Source organism: Acipenser ruthenus, chromosome 27 (genome assembly GCF_902713425.1).
Source record: "Acipenser ruthenus chromosome 27, fAciRut3.2 maternal haplotype, whole genome shotgun sequence".
In the NCBI taxonomy this organism is placed as follows: domain Eukaryota; kingdom Metazoa; phylum Chordata; class Actinopteri; order Acipenseriformes; family Acipenseridae; genus Acipenser; species Acipenser ruthenus.
Genome location: NC_081215.1, coordinates 25,067,428 through 25,087,829, shown reverse-complemented (window position 1 = coordinate 25,087,829; position 20,402 = coordinate 25,067,428). Strand labels below are relative to the sequence as shown.

The following is a 20,402-nucleotide window of genomic DNA, read 5'->3' as shown; positions in this document are numbered from 1 at the left end:
TAATGGTTATGTATTTAATGTAAAACTGAGACAACTGCGATGAGATGAGGGCCATTTTTTTATTTTATTGATTTGTATTCATTGCGACTTTGTAACTGGAGTCCCTGGGGTGTACATCCGATTGATCTGAACATCTTAATATACCACAACTGTTTGAATAATTAAGAAAGGTACCAAAGTTACAAGATTCAGACATTCAACAATTCTACTGTTTGTTGAAAAGACCCCCCTCCCCATGCAGTTTTTCTCTTCCAGTTTGTTTAACCCTGTTTCTGTGTCCCTGACTTATTGTGACACACACGTCTTCATTAACTTTCTCGGTTCAATATTAACCAGAGAGCTCACTGCTTTTTTTTTTGGTACAGATTTCACTTTGAATCCTGCCACGGGCATCGACAGACATGGGAGGAATCTCGCCACCTCTGTTTTTAAGTATCCTAATCTTTTATTTTGTACAGATCTTGCATTGTGAAAATGGTAAGAGAAACCTTTTATTTTATTAGCTTTATTTTGAACTCCATCTCTGTTTTAAAGAATCTCCATGGTAAATTTCCATGGTACCAAAATGAACCAAAGTTTATCATTGTTATTATTTTCTTATGAGAAATACCTTAAAAATAAGTTTGACAAAACTTTTTTTTTTTTTTTAATATATATAAAGAAACGTGTATTAATTGTCCAAAACCTGGTTTCAGTAAAAAAAAAAAACAAAGAAATGGAGGCTTTATATTAATGCTTAACTTGTAGGTTTACAGGGGTGTCCTGGATAAAACAGATGCCCCACAATTTCAGATTCACAAAAAGTTTCCTTCAATTACAATCAAAACTGGTTTCTGGAAAAGATATAGTAAAACTTGATAACAGCCAATCTTTGTAGTTTTCTAAAAATTGTTTTTGGTTGGTATTAGAATGGAAGGATAAGTTATCTAAAGAAAATGAAATTGCGGGTTACCAAGTTTTGCCAAGACACCTCTCGTTTCTGTTCTTACTGGTAATCTGTTGTACTGTTTTCAACATTTTAATACAGAAATAAAATTGCTTCAGTTTCGGATTACCTTCAATTATAGAACACACCACCATGTGTACAGTAATTGCTTTTTTTCTAATGTCTTTTATGACCTTTTTACAGTTCTGTGTTTACAGTGCTATCTTCACTTCATTCAGACCTTTCTTTTTGTATCACTATTCTTGGTTTCTCTTACTAGTTGTGTAACATTTACAGATGCTTTTCACCATGCAAAAATGACAGTAAGACCCTTTTGAACACAGCCCCTCAAATACTTTGTATAGCAACCCTTAACTAGACTCTAGTGCACACAATAAAGGGTTTCCTGCGTGTCTTTAGTGTTTCTGGACAGCAAAACAGCCTCATCAGTTTTGAAACGCTCCCGGCGGGCAAATGGGTATTTCGAAGAGACAAGGAGTGGGAATCTAGAGAGGGAATGTTTGGAAGAAATCTGCAGTCGTGAAGAGGCAAGAGAGGTCTTTGAAGACAATGGGAAGACTGTGAGTAAACAGTTAAAACTCCATCGCTTTGTCCTTGTATACCCCCTTGGTTTGGAGTTAAAAAAAAAAAAAAATCAATGTTACTCAATCGTATTTCTCTTTTTCTATCTAGGATGAATTCTGGGGAAGATACTTAGGTAAGTCGTAGTGTACCTTCTCATTTTAAACCCGACTTGATTCAGAAGAAGGAAAAGCTGTAGAAATCTAAATAAAATGACTTGTGATTGTCTATTGTTTGTGATTCTTATTAATCTTCTTTACCTGTTTTTGGTTTTTGTTTTTTTTCAGCATGTGATGGCAACAAGGGTGATAGAAACCAGAAGAACTTACCTCCGCTGAGGACTTGTTTGGATGGTAAGATCAGTGTAGAGAGAGTGGGTGTGTAACTCCTAGTGAGGTAGAACTAAGACCACCACGCCACAGAGGGCCAAATGCTTTGGATTTTACACCCTGCTTTAAGGTGCAATGAATTACCACATAAGTGAATAGCCAGATGTTTCTAGTGAATTTAACTTCTAAAGATTAGAGTCTTGTTTATGTTTAAGTGAAAGACCTTTCAATCATATGGCACCTGGTAAATAATTTCGAGATGACACAAATAAAAGGTGTCTGACGTGTAGTTTGCTTCAGTGAAGGTCTGTGTAATGTACACAATAAGAGAACAGAACAATAAGTGATTCAATTAACACATTATCAATGGTTATTCATTCGTCAGGTAAATGTGTGATGGGAATTGGTGAAAACTACAGAGGCAATATTTCTGTTACTGAGTCTGGAAAAGACTGCCAATACTGGACAAGCAACTTTCCTCACAGAATTACGTATGTTTCTGGCTCTTTATAAAATATCAGTTTCTTTACAATGTGGCATTGTGCTGCTGTAATGGAGATACAATCAATCTGACTCAACAGCAAGTATATACTGTAGGCATGTAGTTTTACATGATATTATATATATAAAACATGCTTTTAAAACCCCCAAATTGTTTTCCAGAGAGTTCAATGTAACAGAGATGACGACTGAAAAGAATCTCATTGAGAACTACTGTAGGAATCCAGACACCTCGCCAAAAGGACCCTGGTGCTTCAGCCGAGACCCGCTGGTGAGACGCGAGGAATGTATCGTGCCTATATGTGGTAAGCAAGGAGATCCAGTCTTGAAACAACACCTCTTCAGCTTTTACAGCCTTCTGTTCTGGACATAACAGCTAGGGGATGCACGACGGATCCCATGAAGGGCTGTCTGATATCATAAACCCATATTTTCAATATCCCTGGGTAGCGTCACAGCCCAGGCTGGCTACCGGCAGGAAATAGACCCAGAGACAGAAAGCTGCAGTTTTAAAGCGCTATTGTGGACTTCATTAAACTAAATAACAAAAAACACAGAAACAAACAGAACACCAAAAGAACAACACACTTGTAAGCTGGGCATTCGCCTTCACTACCAGCAGCATCTTAAGATTTCCATTACACGAGAGTAGATGTTAAAACTTCATGCTGATTTGAACTCGGCTCTCGCCAAGATAAGCACCAACTAAACTAATGTGATCCATATGCGTCTCCATCCATTTACGTTTCCTTCCATATGATGATGTAGATATCCTTCTGTCTGGTGTTAATGGCTGAAGTGTAATGCTGGCTCCAGGGATCAGCTTATTTTGCCTCCCTGGCGCATCAGCACACACAAGGGTGGTGAATATAAAAAAAGCATGCAGAAATAAAAACGTATGACGGAAATACAAACGAGCAGCATTTCCGTCGTACGTTTTCATTTCCGTCATGTTTTTTTGTTTTCGCCACCCTTTGTAAGATGCTGCCCAAAAGCATGACGGAAATAAAACGTATGACGAGAACTGGGAAAAAGTAGGGAAAGTTAAAAAAATATGTAAATGGTACCTCGCCACTCCCCTGACTGTACCATCACGTGCCTTTACCAGGTGAGACACTCAGGGGCTAGTTTAATGTTGTTTAATGTGTAAAGATAGTGTGAGATTTAGAGGACAGTCTTGTGTCTTTTCTTATTAAGGTCAGCCCCTCAAATCGGCACCTACCGCCCCTCCGAAGCCGGTGTACGATCAGAAGGACTGCACGCGTGACTACGGTCTGGAATACAGCGGCACCATGTCTGTCTCTGCAAGGAACATGCAGTGCCTGAAATGGAACTCTCCCAAGGCCATCAAGCTTAGCAAAGGCAAGACATTTTTACCCGAGGTGAAGCTGGTGGGAAACCATTGCCGCAATCCAGACGGAGACATGGAGGGTCCTTGGTGTTACGTCGACCACCCAAACATTACATTTGACTACTGCAACATCAAACTGTGCGGTGAGTACATTAGGAGCGTTTCAATCGTTCTCTCTGAGAGAAAAGAGCAAGCTTGTTGGAATCTAGTTGGATGATACAAGCCTTTTTGTTAGTTTGGTATTAACTCATTGGTTGGCTCCATGGTTAAAGTCTCCATGCTACATGCATATAGGCTTGATCAAGCTTCTAAGTCTTCCTTTCTTTACACAGATGACCCACTGGATGCTTTTTTGGAAGAGGACACGCTCTCTGGTCGCACGGTTTTACAAGGCACCCGTACATCCTACTTTAACCCGAGGAGTTTTGGCAAAGGCGAAGATGGTGTGTACATGATTGGAAGGATCTCTTCTTCTTTCACGTTATATATTGTATATTATTGTGTTCATCAATGCAACTTCAGTATGAACAAATAAATCCCAGGGCCAAAGTTAGCAAGAGTGAAATATTGAGGGCACCTAAATTAATATATATATATATATATATAGTTAATGACCCTGCTGCATCCTGGTACCTTTTATGTAACTAAGATGTATCTAGTAGTGTTGCTTAATTGATTTTTAGACTCAATGGAGACATAAAATATTTGGAATTAATTAACAGCTTAATTAAATTGGGTCCCGTAATTGTACTGGTTTATTGCACTGCTTTTTTTAAAGAAACTTGAATGAAACTTTGGGTGTAATAGCTGGCTAACATCCCCCCCCACCCCCTTCCCTTTTCAGAATGTGGAATCAGGCCCAAGTTTGAGCAGATAAAGGTGAAGGATCAGAACGAGCAGGAACTGACTGATTCCTACGCAGCGAGCCGGATTGTGAAGGGGGTCAACGCTCAGGAGGGCAGCGCACCCTGGTAAACATGCTTCAAACACTGCTTTCCAATATTCGTGCATTGTCAGTGGCAGACCGGGGCTCAATTATAATTCTAATTCCAATTCCAATTCCAATCACAGCAGAAGTGTTTGCTGAAATTGCAATTACAATTACAGTGCTATTTGTATTCAATTACAATTATACAAAAAAAGTAACAACTACACACATTAACATATTTACTCTGTATTCTAAATAACCAAGCAATAATCACAGGTACAAATAGAGAAAAATTACTATGTTTAAGATTCAACTACAAGTGCAATTGTAATTGACTGAGGCTCACGGGGGTCAAATGGTTTGAAGAGATTTTGAGTTCACAACCTGTTCATAAAGGTTCTGAGTAGTTTAAAAGCGGTTTCACCTATTCCAAGTTTTAATAAGTGCTTCATTAGGCCCAGTGCATATAGGTAATGCGCTCAGGTGTGTCTTAGTATAGTCAGAGTAAAACCAGGCATGGTTCTATCCATTCCATCCGTGCACTAGTCAAGTCTCCTTTGAAATTTAAGACCAGCCAAAAGTTGCATCAAATTAAATTTAAATTGCTTTTCCTTTCTACATTAACCTAACTATTTTATGGTGTGTGACCTTTCAACTGTTCAAGCCCCACTTATTGTCACTGTCTTTGTGTATGTAGCACAGGTGTGGCAGGGGGAGTTGGGTCCTATGTCCAGTATTACTGCTTACATACCTTGTTCCTTCCAGGCAGGTAATGCTGTACCGGAAAGCCCCACAGGAGCTTCTCTGTGGAGCCAGTCTCATAAGTGACCAGTGGATACTGACGGCTGCCCACTGCATTCTCTACCCACCCTGGGACAAAAACTTCACAGCAAATGACATCTTAGTCAGAGTGGGCAAACACTACCGCGCCAAGTAAGCTATAATCATTCTTGGAGCTTTATTGTTATGAAAGTTTACCTGCTTAAGTTTGCACCATGATAGCATAGCATATGCTTTACCATGCCACTGTGGGCTTTACAATGCATACCTATACTTTACAGTGCTTTCACTCTGCTTTATTACACTTTGCTGTGCTTTACTATGGTAAAGTTTTATGGGGTAAGAGAAGATCCAGATATTTAAATGTTAATTAGTCTATTTTTGCATCATACTCTGCAGTATAATTGTTATGATTGAAAAACCTATATATAGTATTGCATAATTAAAATGTTTGCAATATAACTACTGAGTTGAGAGTGTATTACTGGTCAGTGTTTCTATCTTTTTTTCTTTCAGGTTTGAAAAACAAACTGAAAAAATTGTTGCTCTGGATGAAATTATCCTCCACCCCAAATATAACTGGAAAGAAAACCTGGACAGAGATATTGCTCTCTTGCACCTGAGGAAACCACTGACCTTCACAGAGAACATCGCGCCCATCTGTCTGCCCACCAAGGCAGTTGCTAAGACGTAAGAAATATATTGGATTTGGAAACTGAAAAACAGGAAATGACCCCCACCCTGATAAGAATGGACGTACAGATATCTGAACCTGTAGAATTCTAGTTGCCACATCAGTTGTAAACTTTTTTGTTTTTCCTGTTTAGGCTGATGTTTGCCGGGTTCAAGGGCCGTGTGACGGGATGGGGAAACCTGTATGAGACGTGGACAAGCTCTCCCCAATCTCTACCGGAGGTCCTGCAACAGATTCACCTGCCCATTGTTCAGCAGGAGACGTGTCGCGACTCCACCAAGATCAGAGTGACTGACAACATGTTCTGTGCAGGTACAGCTGCTATTCACGGTGTTATGCATCTGTTTCTACTGTATTCAGCCTTTTAAACGAGTGCATGAAGAATCTGCCTCTCCTAGGTTATTAAAGAAGGAAACATGTCATCATGTGACTATTAGCAACCATCTTAAGGTAGTTTATTAAAGAGCTGTTGATTCATTGAATATTGAGATATATCTAATGAAGAAGAACAGTGATTGATAAACTGAAAACTCACTATTTTAATAGTTAGCTATTAGCCTTCCGCCTTCTACCATGGTAGAAATAGCATGGTAGACAGATGTTTAACTTCCAAAGTTAAATAATATATATATATATATATATATATATATATATATATATATATATATATATATATATATAATTCCTCTTTCTTCCCTATCAGGATTCAGCCCAGATGATTCTATAAGTGGAGACTCCTGTGAGGGTGACAGTGGGGGTCCATTTGTCATGAAGGTATGTAACTTTCCTTCATTTTACCAATTGTAGGTACGTGACCAGTGTTGCAGTGCAGAGAAGGCAGGCATGTTTTATAATACTAACTCAGGAAGACCCTGTGCATTTGAGTTCATTTCAAGAAGTGGCCGAGTTGTGTAAAACCCACCTGTAGCGTTGTATCTTCATAACTATTTGATTTGTTTCAGAACCCAGAAGATGACCGCTGGTACCAGATTGGAATAGTGTCATGGGGAGAAGGCTGTGACCGTCGTGGCAAATACGGATTTTACACCCACCTCTTCCGTATGCGAAAATGGGTACTGAAAGTCATCGCGGATGAAGAAACCGAATCGTGAAAGTTTAAACAAAAATCACGATTTTGACTTTTTTCTCATAATTTGTTGTGTGTAGTAATACAAAAATAAAAGCTGTAATCAATGGGATCTGTTTTCACTTATTTGTACAGAACTAAAAATGAATGCAAACCTCTTTTATGTTATTTAGGCTTCCTAACTGCTCCTGCTCGAACACGGTATAATCAACCAATATCACACTTGACAGGTATCATCCCGGGTTGAATACAATTCAGATGCTGAAAAAAATTGCACTCTTGCATAAACCAATATGGCTGCCTGATGCATTTCTTTAAAAACCTTTCAAAATCTTAAGTCAAATGTAAAACTAGCTTATAACTCCTTACAGAGTGTATATAGGTTAATGGTTACTATGGAACACAGATAAAACCCATATATGCTCTATTCAAAAATTACCTTGATCGTGACCTTTGACCTCTCCTTAAGGTTAAATGTAAAACTAGCTTATAACTCCTTACAGTGTGTAGATAGGGTCATGGTTACTATGGTGTTTAAAGTTATAAAGCATCGTGAGATAATGAACTAATGCAGTATTTTGAATTGAAACTGCTCCATAAAACTGATCTGTTGCTGACACTTGTGCTGCAATGCCACAGCTTGCCAAATTTCCAACTAGTACTGAGCTTGGAAGATGTAAAACTGGCAGTTATAGTTTTTATTTGTATTTTGCAGGACGTTTCATTTTATATTAATTGCATGTTTTGATCTATCAGGTTAATCAGCAAACAACTACCTGTCTAAACCCAACTTACAAATATTCAAGATTTCCTATTTATAATGCTTAAGTTAACTCTTTGTTTTCTAAAATCTCGAATCTGTTTGCTGGAAAGCATGACTGTGATTTTAAAAACTAGTTGGATGGCTAGTAAACGTCAGTGGGGTAACCAGATAAATGCAAACTAACCTATATATCACTGCAACTCCCCTGCCGTAAACTACTACGGCAGCATATACATTATTTTATTTCATTTTCCAATACCGGCAACTACAGATACATAGACTCTCTAGCACCTTCACAAAACTCGCACACTCCGCTTAATTCTGACGGAAGTCAGGTGGGAGCGGTTGCCAGGGAACCTGCTTCCTGTTTCAAGCCGGATGTTTGTTTCTCGGTAGAAATCAGGTTGTAGAGGAAAACAAATAAAAAAAACCTGGAAACAGCAGATGCACACAAAGGAGTAGTTTGTTTCGAGGAAAGAAAAGGTAAGGTCAGTAATGTGTTTCAGCATTACTGTATTTAGTTTTTAATGCTGTCCATTTTAGCTCCGTTCTTTTTGTACAAAAAATACAGTACAGCGACTAGCTAGTCTGTCTTGTGAAATATATATGCTCTATGCTTTATCTGGCTGCGCAATTAAAAACATTCAGGTTTCTGTCACTGATAACCTCCGGGTTGGTTACCTGATTGTTTTTGCTGTTCAGCATGACACATGTTAATATTATTGTTACTATTACGCACATTTGTAATTGACAGTAGACGAACTGGGCACGGCGATTTCACAAAAGTGATGTCATCCGCATTTGTTAAATAAATACCACAGTCTCCTACTGTTCTCTGTCCAATATTTTACCTGAGGTATGTGTGTGTGTGTGTGTGTTAAATAGCATTTTAAAAACAACACTTTACATTATTGATTATCATATATGCTAAACAGATTCAAGCGCTTATTGTAAGCCTTTTTTTTGGGGGGGGGGGGGGGGGGAGACGTGGTGATATGCGATGACATTTTGGCGCTAATTACTTAATAATAAGGACTTGGACCCATGTAAAGTACTGGACATAGAGTAAAGCTGAACTGTATTTGTGTAGCCAGTTTATTAAAGTCACTGTGTGGTATGGTAAGGACGGAGAGAGACACTGACTATCAGATCGAAGACTGGTTTCTGAGTGAGTATACAGACTTAGGGCACTGCTGCAGTAGACTTTTATCTTGGGATATGATTTGTCCGGTTTTGATTGAATTATGCATGAGCAGATCCATTTCTACACACATTGAAAGCCACGTCCACCTACATTTTTCCTTGTATTGACACAGCAATTATTTATATCTTTGGTGCTGGATACGGTAATAGGTTTCTTTTACTATTGTCTTAGGTCTAAAGGTAGCTTGCAATTTGGTGAATAATTAATAGATACTTATAATCGTCATCATTTTGCACTACTCTAAAGAAAAACCTATTCTGCTTGTACCATACAATGTATCTTTTAGGTGATTCCCATTCACAGTCTTGCTGTTAATGCTTCTACTTATTTGATAATCTCCAGGTCATGTGCTAATAGGGCCCAGGTTGAGGCATGTTTTAATTGGAATGCCACTTAGATAATGCAGTTACACCCATGTAACCAGGTGTTAGAAAACCATGTTTTAAGAAATATGGTATTTTTTTTTTTCACATGAAGCACATCAGCATTATATATCAGGATACTATAGCTCATCTGTTGTGTATACAGTGGTTGTATTTTTGTAATCATAAAACCCATATTTGGGTTCAGCTTCCTGATATGAAAGCCATGCTCCTCAGACTGTGGGACGGCTACTATAAACTGTGTCGGTCGGGATTTTTATTAAAGCTACAGGTTAAATGTCTTTTTATTTATTTTGCTAATAAACTGCTATTGCCTGTTTTAAAGATGGTCACAGGTGATTCTGCATATATAGTAAAGGTAGTTTTATGACTGAAAATGGGAGACAAAAGGAAAAGGTGCAGTCCATTGGAAGTTGTTGGTAAATGTATAATTCCTTAAATGAATAGTAGGAACCAGTAACCTTTAGACATTTGAAAGGTGTTTTTCTTCTCTTGATTTTAGGTTTTTAGAGTTGTAGGATAAAAGTACAGTTTTGGGCATGGCATCAGATCTGCTGACAGACTTGCAGGATGACCTGGCATCTGATGACCCAGCCAATGCCTTGGACCAACTTAAACTATCCCCTCTGGAAGACAAGAAGTGGCTTTCTGAAGAGGAGCTTGGAATGAGCAAGTCTGGTAAGTTCCTGGGCTTGCATTGTCATTGTCACAGGTGGGTATCAGTTTTGCAGTTACAGTGTGTAGAACTAAAACAAGTTAATTATTTATATTATAGTAGCTCAGGCTAGCTTGGAAATCTTCTATATCACTAAGCGCAGGAGCAGGGAATTGAACAGTGTTGGAGGAGAACTCGTCCGTCTCGGAATTGCTTTACAATTGGAGAATCCTTTATTCTTCTCACATGTGCCTGGACCCACACAGTGACTCTTTCATGCTATCAGCCAGTTTTAGAACTTCACATCAGCTGAGATTCCACAGATCCAAATCTGCAAGTTTCATGTTAAATTGGAGCCAAGTTTTTAGTGGGAACACCAACAAAAATAACTAGAACATTACGAATGATGATGATGACAGTTATTAAGAATATTGTTATTAGTCAGTATAATTTTTTTCAGTTTTCAGCTTACTTTATCTCCTTCCAACACACAGACACACACACTCAAACATACACAAGATCTCTGTTCATTTTGTATCTGTTGTGAAGTGTGGTATGCAGTTTTTTCATTGATTTTATGTAACTAATTATTTTTATTTTTTTTGTAGAAACAGACTTTTCCAAAAGGCTGGACACTAGATGGGACGACCCTTACTATGACATTGCAAGACATCAGATTGTGGAAGTGGCAGGTAATACAGCCCTGTTGAAGGACTGGGTTACAAACATGACCCAACTCTTTGTTTTGGGTTTTCTTATGCAGATTATTGATTTGATTGAATTGCAAAGATACCCGGAAATGCCATCATGAATCTCCTCCTTTTTTTTTTTTTTTTTAAACCAGCTTGTATGGTTTAGTATTTCCCTTTTCTTTTGACTCAACTCAATCGTTTACTTCATTCAGCTGTTAAAGAGGAACCAAAAAAAAACCCAGTTAACAGCTCTTTTGTATTCATGGTTCAGGATAATACATTCATGGTGGTTTGGATATATACAAAATTACATTATTACTGTTTAACACTAGAACCGCCACGTGGGTCACTGTGACCAATACATTTATAAACTGCTTCATTATGAAAATTAAGACATGCTATCGGATACAACTGAAAAGTGTTATTCATGAACATCTTATCTAACATTTGCATCGCAGAAACACCGTATTTAAATGGAAAATTAAATATAAAGGCTTTATTTTTAAAATGAGCGCATATACAGCACGACTACAAACAGTGAAAAAATATAATAAAATACACATTTCAAAAGAAACGGGTATGTACATATACCCTTGAACAGGTGTAAATGGGTATGTGTACACACAAAACTATAAAACCAAAATCATTGTTTCTAATACTACATAAAAAGAAAATATAACACTACTTCCGGTATGATGTTCTGCATTCTACTCTATGGAGGAGCGTACGCGTCTGCCAGCTGACTGTGCCTGCATCCAGGAGCTGTGTTGTAAACACAGACACAGTTCCATTGAACACTATTGTGTAAACACGTGTAAACTGGTACATACAAACCTGTAAAACCAAAATGTTTTTTTTTTCTAATAGTAATATAAAAAAGAATATATAACATACGTTTCGTATTACGCACATAGGTTGTTATCCTACCTGTCATTTCAGTTTGCTGTATGCATCTGAGTGCAGCTTGCCGTATTCCAATCAAAATGACTACTTTCAAGATTAAATAGTTCCTTCTGATATATACCAAGTTGCATTTGGGAACAAATCGAAGGATTGTTGTCACCAGGTACATTGAAAAATAAGCAACTAGGCTTTCACTGAGTTTGCATCTTGACAAATCCACAGTCATAGCAATCTCTGTCTCGTAGTCAGTCTACAAAGAAAGGCTTGAAATAATAAAAAAAAAAAACACGTGTGCTAGGAGGACTGGGCGTGTCTTGTTTGCTGCATTTACAAATAAAAATAGAATATCTTACGTTATATTAAAAAAATGACATGTATTGTAATGCATGGGTCACATTGACCCTCGTGGCGGTTCTAGGTAGAACTGTTTATAACTTTATAATTTTTGCGATTCTGGCTATCAAACGCTGTCTGGATATTTAATTCATATATTTAGGAAAAGTCAAAAATGGACCCACACATACGATTTACAACGGAAGAGTAATTAACATTTTAAATCCAAAATGGGCCAAATTGACCCGCATGGGGGTACTAGTGTTAATAAAAGTGGATGAAAACTGGTGTGGCATTGAGTATAGACAGTATGTATGGAGATCATGCACAACTGTATTACACAGTTAGACCTGCCTTGATTATCCTATTAAAACATAAAAAAAAAATCCCTAGGAAGAATGAACAGTGCTTATAGATCCCTAGATCACATGAGCACATCAGGAGATAAGAAAGAAAACTGCAGCCCTCAAAGACTACGCTTAAAGAATAATGAACAAGCGATTTCTGCTGTGTGGCTTATTTTGTTGTTTTTTTTCCTCCCTGATTATTTAAGCACACAGAGGTCATTTCCTGCTAGATAAATGGCCGTGGTGTAACTTTTGGTGCCCCGAGTACTTCACTTAACAAAATAAAAGGTTCATAATCTGAAAGATATTCACTCTTGGATGCTAAGCATTTGTATCAGTAGAATGTTTGGAAGTTTATTTAGTTATAGCTCCCTCGCTATAAGGCTCTCTGTTATAACACGCATCGGATATAGTGCCCCTACAGCATGTCCCTGTACTAGTGATTCATGCAATATTTCTACAGTAAATACAGTACCGGTGTTCAAACTATAAACAACTTCTCAGTCTAACTTCCGTTTCTGTCTCTCCCTTTTGATACAGTATCTGAACTGAAGAAAAGCTGCGCTGGCTCTTTATAAATAACACAGACATCTTATTCAGCATTCATTTTATAACTAAATAAATATTAGGCCTATTACGTGGTTATCTTTACTAATGTATTTCCTTTTTTGCTGTGAGAGGAGCTGCAGCTTTCTCCGGGAGACGAGACATTTCATATATATATATATATATATATATATATATATATATATATATATATGCAAAACTGTGATCTTAAACTGTGGTTATGCAAAAATATATGCATGTATCCTTTTGACTCAGTATCTCATGACTATTTTTCTTTTGGTAAACTAGTGTGCATGTTGCTCTGTGGCTTTAAACTTTTATGGCAAAATGTATTATTTGCTGTAGTTTGATTGACCAAAAAGCAAGTGTGTGAAACATTGTGCTAATTCCAAAAAATTGTTTGCACATCTTCATACATTATTGCTTCATGTACTACTTCTAACAATAAAATAAAGTACATAAACTTAGAAATGTAGTTGTGTAGATCTAAAAAAAAGTGTACCTTTATCTTAAACTACTGTTTGAAATACAGCATATTCATGGTTGAGTGTGCAGTGCTTTATTATGCAAGTAATTAAAGGGAAAGTCTATCTGTTTTCTTATAAAGCATATGAGAAAACTTGAATCACTCCTAGAACATTACCCTTCACTATGACACGTGTCCTACTATAGCTGCCATATCGAGGCCATGTGACATTTTGGTTTACAGGTGATAAATGCTGGAGACATTGGCTATTTGGTACACAGCTGTACTCTGATTCTCTGAGTCTGTGTTTCCCTATAAACACTGTTTCAGTGCCACATTGACCATATCAGTGATACAGACCACACACTTTTCTTTTGTTTTTTTTTTTCCTTTTCCTGAATAACTGATCTTGTTTTCAAGCTGAGACCAGCACTGCTTTTACGGGAAGTGCATTTTGTTTTCCTTCCTAGGTGATGATAACTATGGCAGGAAAGTTATTGTGTTCAATGCCTGTCGGATGCCCCCAAATCATGAGCTTGACCATCACAAACTGTTGGGGTCAGTAACTGTTTTCCTGCTGATTACAATTCTCTGTTCCTCTTAATAGAAGTTATTCTGCTTTGTTTGCACTTTTTATATACATGTGAGTCAGATTTGTTATGTTCAAATCATGACATGGTTAACCACTGCAATTTCATTTTTATTATCTCTTAGTGATTGGAAAAACAACACATTGTGAGACAGCTTTTTCTTAAATGGTCTCCATTCATATGTTTTTTGCTTTGACTATAACATTTTGTCTTATTGCTTCACATAGACAAAAGTTGTCTACTGTACATTTTTTAATAATGTGGTGTGCTAGTGCAGCTGCTAAGTCGTCACTACATACAAGCACATCTTCTTTAGACCCCTTTTTAACTCACCAATGGCAACTATTGTCTATTAGGAATTTAAGATGTTTTAAAGTCATTTCAGCACGTGTGTCATGTGATGCCTTTTCTCATGTTTTCTCACCTTTTTCTGTTTCTCAGATACCTAAAGCATACTCTGGATCAGTATGTTGAAAGTGATTACACACTCATTTATTTTCACCATGGACTCACCAGTGAGAACAAGCCATCCTTAACCTGGCTCCGAGGTGCATATCGGGAATTTGATAGAAAGTAAGTGATTCCTTCATTTAAGGACAACGAAAAAAGACTTCTAGGCGAAACTTTGTCATTTAACTTGTAACGTTTATTTTAGTAGTTCTAAATACTGAAATCATATGAAGATTTGGTTCATATTAATTTGTACAGTATTCTGAAACTCTGTCTGGTCAAATACATGATGTTTTAATTTAGGAGGACCACTTGGTTTTTCAAAATGGAAGACGTTAAAATTTTACAGAATACCTAGATCTCCCTTGTCTCTGTCTTTTAGTCAATAAACAACCCCCTACCTGAAATACATAAGAGCAGTTTGTAAAACTGTATTTGACACAACACTTAAATCAGTCCGAATCGCATCAGTGGTTTGCTTCATAGTTCATTGTATCTCTTAAGCATACCCTGTGAATTTTTTTTTTGCAGATATAAGAAGAATATCAAGGCCCTCTACATTGTCCACCCCACCACATTCATCAGAACGATACTTATTCTGTTTAAACCATTCCTCAGGTAAAATTATTATGATTTGCATTTAGATCTCTTAATATCACCCCCCTTCACTTGCAAGTGATGATTTTAAAAATCCCATTTCTCATTCTCAGCTTCAAGTTTGGACGGAAGATTTCCTACATGAACTACTTGAGTGAGTTGGAAGAGCATGTGAAATGTGAACAGCTTGTGATACCCCAACGGGTGAAAACGTAAGATTACTATAAATAGTATGGCACTGTATGTGTAGACTAATTTGAATTGACCACATCTCTTTTGCACAGTAACATTTTCAAAGAAAGTTCACTCATATCCTAGAATACTTGACATTTTTAAAGTACAGGTTTGATGAAACTATGCGTTTCATTCTGTATTCTGGGGATTTCTTTTCGAACACAGTGTGGTGTTGACTATAGTACATGTTACATTATTGACATATTAAAATGTATAGTTTTTGGTAAATTGTATTAGTTATTTTTTTAAGCCACAAATGTGTAGAGTTTTTTTCTTTCTTTTTTTAAGCTATGATGAAAAGGTCAGAGCAGCACTGAAGTTCCAACCTCAGGGTCAAAAACCAGCCCCTCCAAGACCCCTGCTGCCAAACCAGCAGTTTGGAGTTTCTCTTGCACAGTGAGTGCTCGATTTCCCTTCCATACTAAAACCCATGTGCTACAATTTACCTTATTTGATGCCCATCAAACTGACATTTAGGTTTCTGTGTCTTGAACTATAATTGTATCTAACATTGGAAATAAAGCCCTATATAATAAATTTATATCCTTGTAATCTGCATCATACATACACTTACCAATAGCAGCATCATTATCACACATTCATTGCTGCTGATGCTTCACTCATGCATTACTGCCCAACAACAGTTTGAGACCTATGTGTAAAGCACTGATTTATCTGATTTTTTTCCCAGATTATGGGAGAAGAGCCCTGATAAAGAACCGATCCCTCTAGTTATGAGAGAGACAATCGGCTATTTGAAGGAAAATGGTGAGCAGTTATAGTAAACCATGCTGTCCAGGAGACCAGGGAGACGTAACATTGCTTTTACACCAGTGCAAAAAAACGGGTTTGCTGTGCTAATGTAAAAATGATGTAGAATGTTTGCTAGGTTTAGTTAGCCTTAACCTCTTCAACTCCAGATGCAAAAACGAATGTGCACTTCAGGTACCAGATTTTGACATTATTGCAATTGGTATTTTACCACAGAAATTGGTCTAAAATAGGAATATTTGGAAAAAAGTCAATACATTTATAACATTTTTGTATACACAGCAAAATAAATGTTTTATATACAGAAATATTCAGTTTTTGTTAATGTGTAGTATGTGCAAAATTATGCACACAATATATAAGAAATACAAAAAAAATCTTTTTGTAAAATAAAATGAAATACTATGTATGTACTTTAGATAATTGATTGTTTCCTGCGGTATCTCCAATTCTTTTCAGTGTATTCACAGATAGATAGGGATTTTTGCATGGAATGCAATTGGATAATAGTCACCTGATGATTTTGATCTCTCGTTCCCATTACTAACACTGCCTAGGGCATTATAACAGAGAGAGAAGAAATCTGAACTGCAAATCTCAGTACGAAGGGGAGGCACCTGGAGCACAGTGGTTTTGTTTGTTTGTTTATTTGTGTAGCAGAGGACTAGCGAGTCGGAAGCTGCAGCCACAGAGCCAGCACGGACCCCACAGTACGACTAGCATTGCAGAGCACCACTGTACTACAACTGTACTAGAGCACTTTCTCCTGTACCGTGTTATTATTTTGTGAAGCCTTTTTGTTTGGGACTGAAAACCCGCCGTTTTAACCCTATACCAACAATGGTATGTGAGTAAAACAGCGGGTTTTCAGTCCCAAACAAAAAGGTTTCACAAAATAATAACACAGTACAGTGATTGTTATGAATTAAAAATTGACTATTTTGATAATTTATAAGACTGTTTGGACATTCACTTTGTCACCCACACCACTCCCCTCCTGACAGGCATGTATACAAAGAGATCAGATTGGAAAAAAAAAAAAAAAAAGAAACATAGAATAGACGAGCAAACCTTGACATGCGCAGGCACGGCATGGTACTGCAAGTGCCCTTTCATTTGACGTACATCCGTGTGCCCTGGAGCTGACATGGTTAAGCAGCATTTGCTACAGGAATAAAGGGCACAGAAAGCTGTCATCTGAAATGAGTCACTGTTGCAGTCATTCCTGTTGGCATATTGTACTGAACTCTGGCATATCGCATTGGACTGCTGTGCCCTTGCTAGAATGGAAAATATAATTTAGAAGTTTCTGTCTTCATAATATAGAAATAAATCTGTTGATATATATATATATAATATATATATATATATATATATATATATATATATATATAATACATTATACATTATACGTGTGTGTGTGTGTGTGTATAGATAGATAGATAGATATAGATTAAAGACATGCTTCTTCCTGTTGGTAAATTAGTGTTTTTCCATTTCATTAGGTATGTGCACAGAAGGAATATTCCGGAGGTCGGGCAATGTAAATTTGGTCAGAGAAATCCAGAATAAATATAACACTGGTAAGTGACTAAAATAGCCCTAGAATCGATGGATCGTGCATTGACTAGATGTTCTCTTGGAATAGCAAGTGGTACTGTGTTGTGACTCCCCATTCTATCTGCTTGTTCAAGGGGTTCCAGTAAGCTTCTATCAGTATGAAGATGTTCATCTTCCTGCTGTGATCCTGAAGACATTCCTTAGGGAGCTCCCAGAGCCACTCCTCACCTTTCAGCTCTATAATGACATTGTCAACTTCCACAGTAAGTGTGACCTGATTGGAATCGCTTTCCGAACCATGAACAACAGAACATAATACAGATTAAATACGGTGCACTACAAGCATGTTAACTCGTTTTTATCATGTGTCAAAATCAGTATTTCTCACAATTGGTGGAATATTCAGCTTTTGCTGTTGTTTTTCAGATGTCGAAGAAGGTGCAAAAGTCAGCATTGTGCGAAGCATGTTAGGGACCCTTCCAAAGGAGAACTCTGCGTCACTCAGGTACCTCATTCAGTTCCTGGCGCAGGTAAGAGAGAATCAGCCATTATATGGATATAATATGAGAAAATATAGACTGAACAGGTATTTTTGGGAGTTTGTAGAGGACCTTTGTGTTGTTGATTTTCATCATCCCAAAGGGATTATTGCTAATTAAATATTGCATAAATCTTACCTAGACTACCTGTGAAATGTCTTTAACTGTAACCTCTTAATACTAAAAGGATTTTTGTAAAGCTTGAGAATATGACCCTTCATGCAGGTGTCTGGCCAGTGTGATTCTAATAAGATGAACAACATGAATCTCGCTGTGGTGTTCGGACCCAACCTCCTGTGGGGGAAAGATGCTGCCATGACACTGCGTGCCATCGGACCAATCAACAACTTCACAAGGATGCTGCTGGACAATCACAAGGAGATCTTCGAGGAGGGCAGTCCTTAACTCCGTGCCTCAGCTCACACACAGTACCCCTTGTCTCTCTCCTTTTGTAAATGCCAAATGCATGTTGTTTCAATTGGTTTGGGGGTATATTAAAGAATGTAATGGCTGGATACGGATAAAAGGGTTTGTATTGCGGGGTAAAATAGCTGACAAAGGCTGTGGACAGACAGCAAGAAAAGTAATGTATGTAACAATGGAAGCAGGCTTCCTGTTATCTTGGCATCGGAAAACATGGTACTGTACATATTTGTATTCCGGTACTATTTAAAGCAGTCTTCTAGTTTTAATCTAGTAGTAGCATTATATACAGTGCCTTGCAAAAGTATTCAGACCCCTGACCAATTCTCTCATATTACTGAATTACAAATGGTACATTGAAATTTCGTTCTGTTTGATATTTTATTTTAAAACACTGAAACTCAAAATCAATTATTGTAAGGTGACATTGGTTTTATGTTGGGAAATATTTAAGAAAAAAAAAAAAAACTGAAATATCTTGCTTGCATAAGTATTCAACCCCCACACATTAATATTTGGTAGAGCCACCTTTCGCTGCAATAACAGCTTTAAGTCTTTTGGGGTAAGTATGTACCAGCTTTGCACACAGTGTCGGAGTGATTTTGGCCCATTCTTCTTGGCAGATTTGCTCCAGGTTGTTATGCATTTGTATTACTTTATCTCTAACTTCTGTAGAATGCTCTTTGGTCTTCATTTTCCTCCAGATTCACAGCCTGACCAATGATCCTTCAACAGTGGGGTTTTTATCCAGAAAATGTGACAGCAACTTTAATGGTTCACAGGTGGAGGCCAATGGTAAGGTAATTGTGTCCTCGTTAGGGCAATTTCTTTCATTGGTGTAAACTGGGAGCTTCCACAGCACAGGGGTTGAATACTTATGCAAGCAAGATATTTCAGTTTTTTATTTTTCTTAAATATTTCCCAACATAAAACCAATGTCACCTTACAATAATTGATTTTGAGACAGTGTTTTAAAATAAAATATCAAACAGAACGAAATTTCAATGTACCATTTGTAATTCAGTAATATGAGAGAATTGGTCAGGGGTCTGAATACTTTTGCAAGGCACTATATATCTATCTATCAACATGTTGGGCAGCTGGCTCTTTGAGCTTTATATATATATATATATTATATATTAGAGGGCTCATAATAAATATTTGAAAAGGTTTATAGTGACTGCCAAAGAAGGTACCAAGTTGGAATGCAGTGGCTGGGTAGTGATAAGGAGGGAGGGGCAACATGTTTTTATCTAGTATTAGCAACACATACATACACACTTAAGTACCACACATTTTCCATGCACAGGCTTATGCTAGTCACACAGTGCTGGCCAGTTTGTCACGCTATAGTTGTGAGTTGCAAGGCTGCGTGCTAATGGAGTGGCATGGGGCTATTGGGAGCCATGAACGGGCAGCATTATAACTGGTTCTGCTGTGTAATGGGCGAGCACTGTACTGCATTCCACTCTACAGCCCAGTAACCTTGCAGATTGGAAAATGCAGTCCATGGAGTGCTTTTATTTTCATGAGGCTTTACGTTGTATATTTGCAGTTTTTAAAAGGGCAGTTTTCATGTATTTTGGATTTGAAGGTGTCTACATGGTACATATAGAAATACATCTTTAATATGTCATTTTAATTTTGAAAACACAAATTCTTCTTAAGTGGATTCGCATACTGGTTTATAATTCTGTAAATAGGAATGCTTTATTTAAGATCTTTGTATTTACTGCCAAATTTTAAAA

General features: G+C 37.4%; 2 protein-coding genes across 4 annotated transcripts; both read left to right on the top strand.

The window, feature by feature from the left end:
* Positions 1 to 365: 365 nt before the first annotated feature.
* On the top strand, positions 366 to 7,289 carry f2 (coagulation factor II (thrombin)). Its single transcript, XM_034053486.2, has 14 exons — positions 366 to 477; positions 1,346 to 1,506; positions 1,619 to 1,643; positions 1,795 to 1,860; positions 2,222 to 2,327; positions 2,500 to 2,642; positions 3,535 to 3,831; positions 4,021 to 4,131; positions 4,533 to 4,659; positions 5,382 to 5,549; positions 5,913 to 6,086; positions 6,224 to 6,402; positions 6,794 to 6,864; positions 7,053 to 7,289. Exons 1-14 carry the CDS (start codon positions 402 to 404, stop codon positions 7,200 to 7,202), a joined length of 1,854 nt encoding a protein of 617 aa, XP_033909377.2. The 5' UTR covers positions 366 to 401; the 3' UTR covers positions 7,203 to 7,289.
* Positions 7,290 to 8,261: 972 nt separating this feature from the next.
* Positions 8,262 to 19,024, top strand: arhgap1 (Rho GTPase activating protein 1). 3 transcript variants are annotated; one of them, XM_059001966.1, is made up of 13 exons: positions 8,262 to 8,423; positions 10,030 to 10,205; positions 10,791 to 10,874; positions 13,961 to 14,048; positions 14,522 to 14,653; positions 15,062 to 15,148; positions 15,241 to 15,339; positions 15,650 to 15,757; positions 16,053 to 16,129; positions 17,638 to 17,715; positions 17,827 to 17,955; positions 18,119 to 18,222; positions 18,457 to 19,023. In XM_059001966.1, the coding sequence occupies exons 2-13, from the start codon at positions 10,067 to 10,069 to the stop codon at positions 18,634 to 18,636; spliced, it is 1,305 nt and encodes a 434-aa protein (XP_058857949.1). In that variant the 5' UTR covers positions 8,262 to 8,423; positions 10,030 to 10,066; the 3' UTR covers positions 18,637 to 19,023. The 3 variants fall into 3 exon arrangements, with proteins under 3 accessions (XP_058857949.1, XP_058857951.1, XP_058857952.1); XM_059001968.1 differs by lacking the exon at positions 8,262 to 8,423 and adding an exon at positions 9,718 to 9,798 and having other exon boundaries at positions 18,457 to 19,024; XM_059001969.1 differs by lacking the exon at positions 8,262 to 8,423 and adding an exon at positions 9,903 to 9,923 and having other exon boundaries at positions 18,457 to 19,024.
* Positions 19,025 to 20,402: the final 1,378 nt, after the last annotated feature.

Coding starts and splice junctions, on each gene's coding strand:
- f2 (XM_034053486.2), top strand. CDS start 402: ATGGGAGGAATCTCGCCACCTCTGTTTTTAAGTATCCTAATCTTTTAT. Junction 1,507..1,618: donor TTGAAGACAATGGGAAGACT/GTGAGTAAACAG, acceptor TTTTCTATCTAG/GATGAATTCTGGGGAAGATA. Junction 2,328..2,499: donor AACTTTCCTCACAGAATTAC/GTATGTTTCTGG, acceptor ATTGTTTTCCAG/AGAGTTCAATGTAACAGAGA.
- arhgap1 (XM_059001968.1), top strand. CDS start 10,067: ATGGCATCAGATCTGCTGACAGACTTGCAGGATGACCTGGCATCTGAT. Junction 10,206..10,790: donor GCTTGGAATGAGCAAGTCTG/GTAAGTTCCTGG, acceptor TTTTTTTTGTAG/AAACAGACTTTTCCAAAAGG. Junction 15,758..16,052: donor TTTGGAGTTTCTCTTGCACA/GTGAGTGCTCGA, acceptor TTTTTTTCCCAG/ATTATGGGAGAAGAGCCCTG.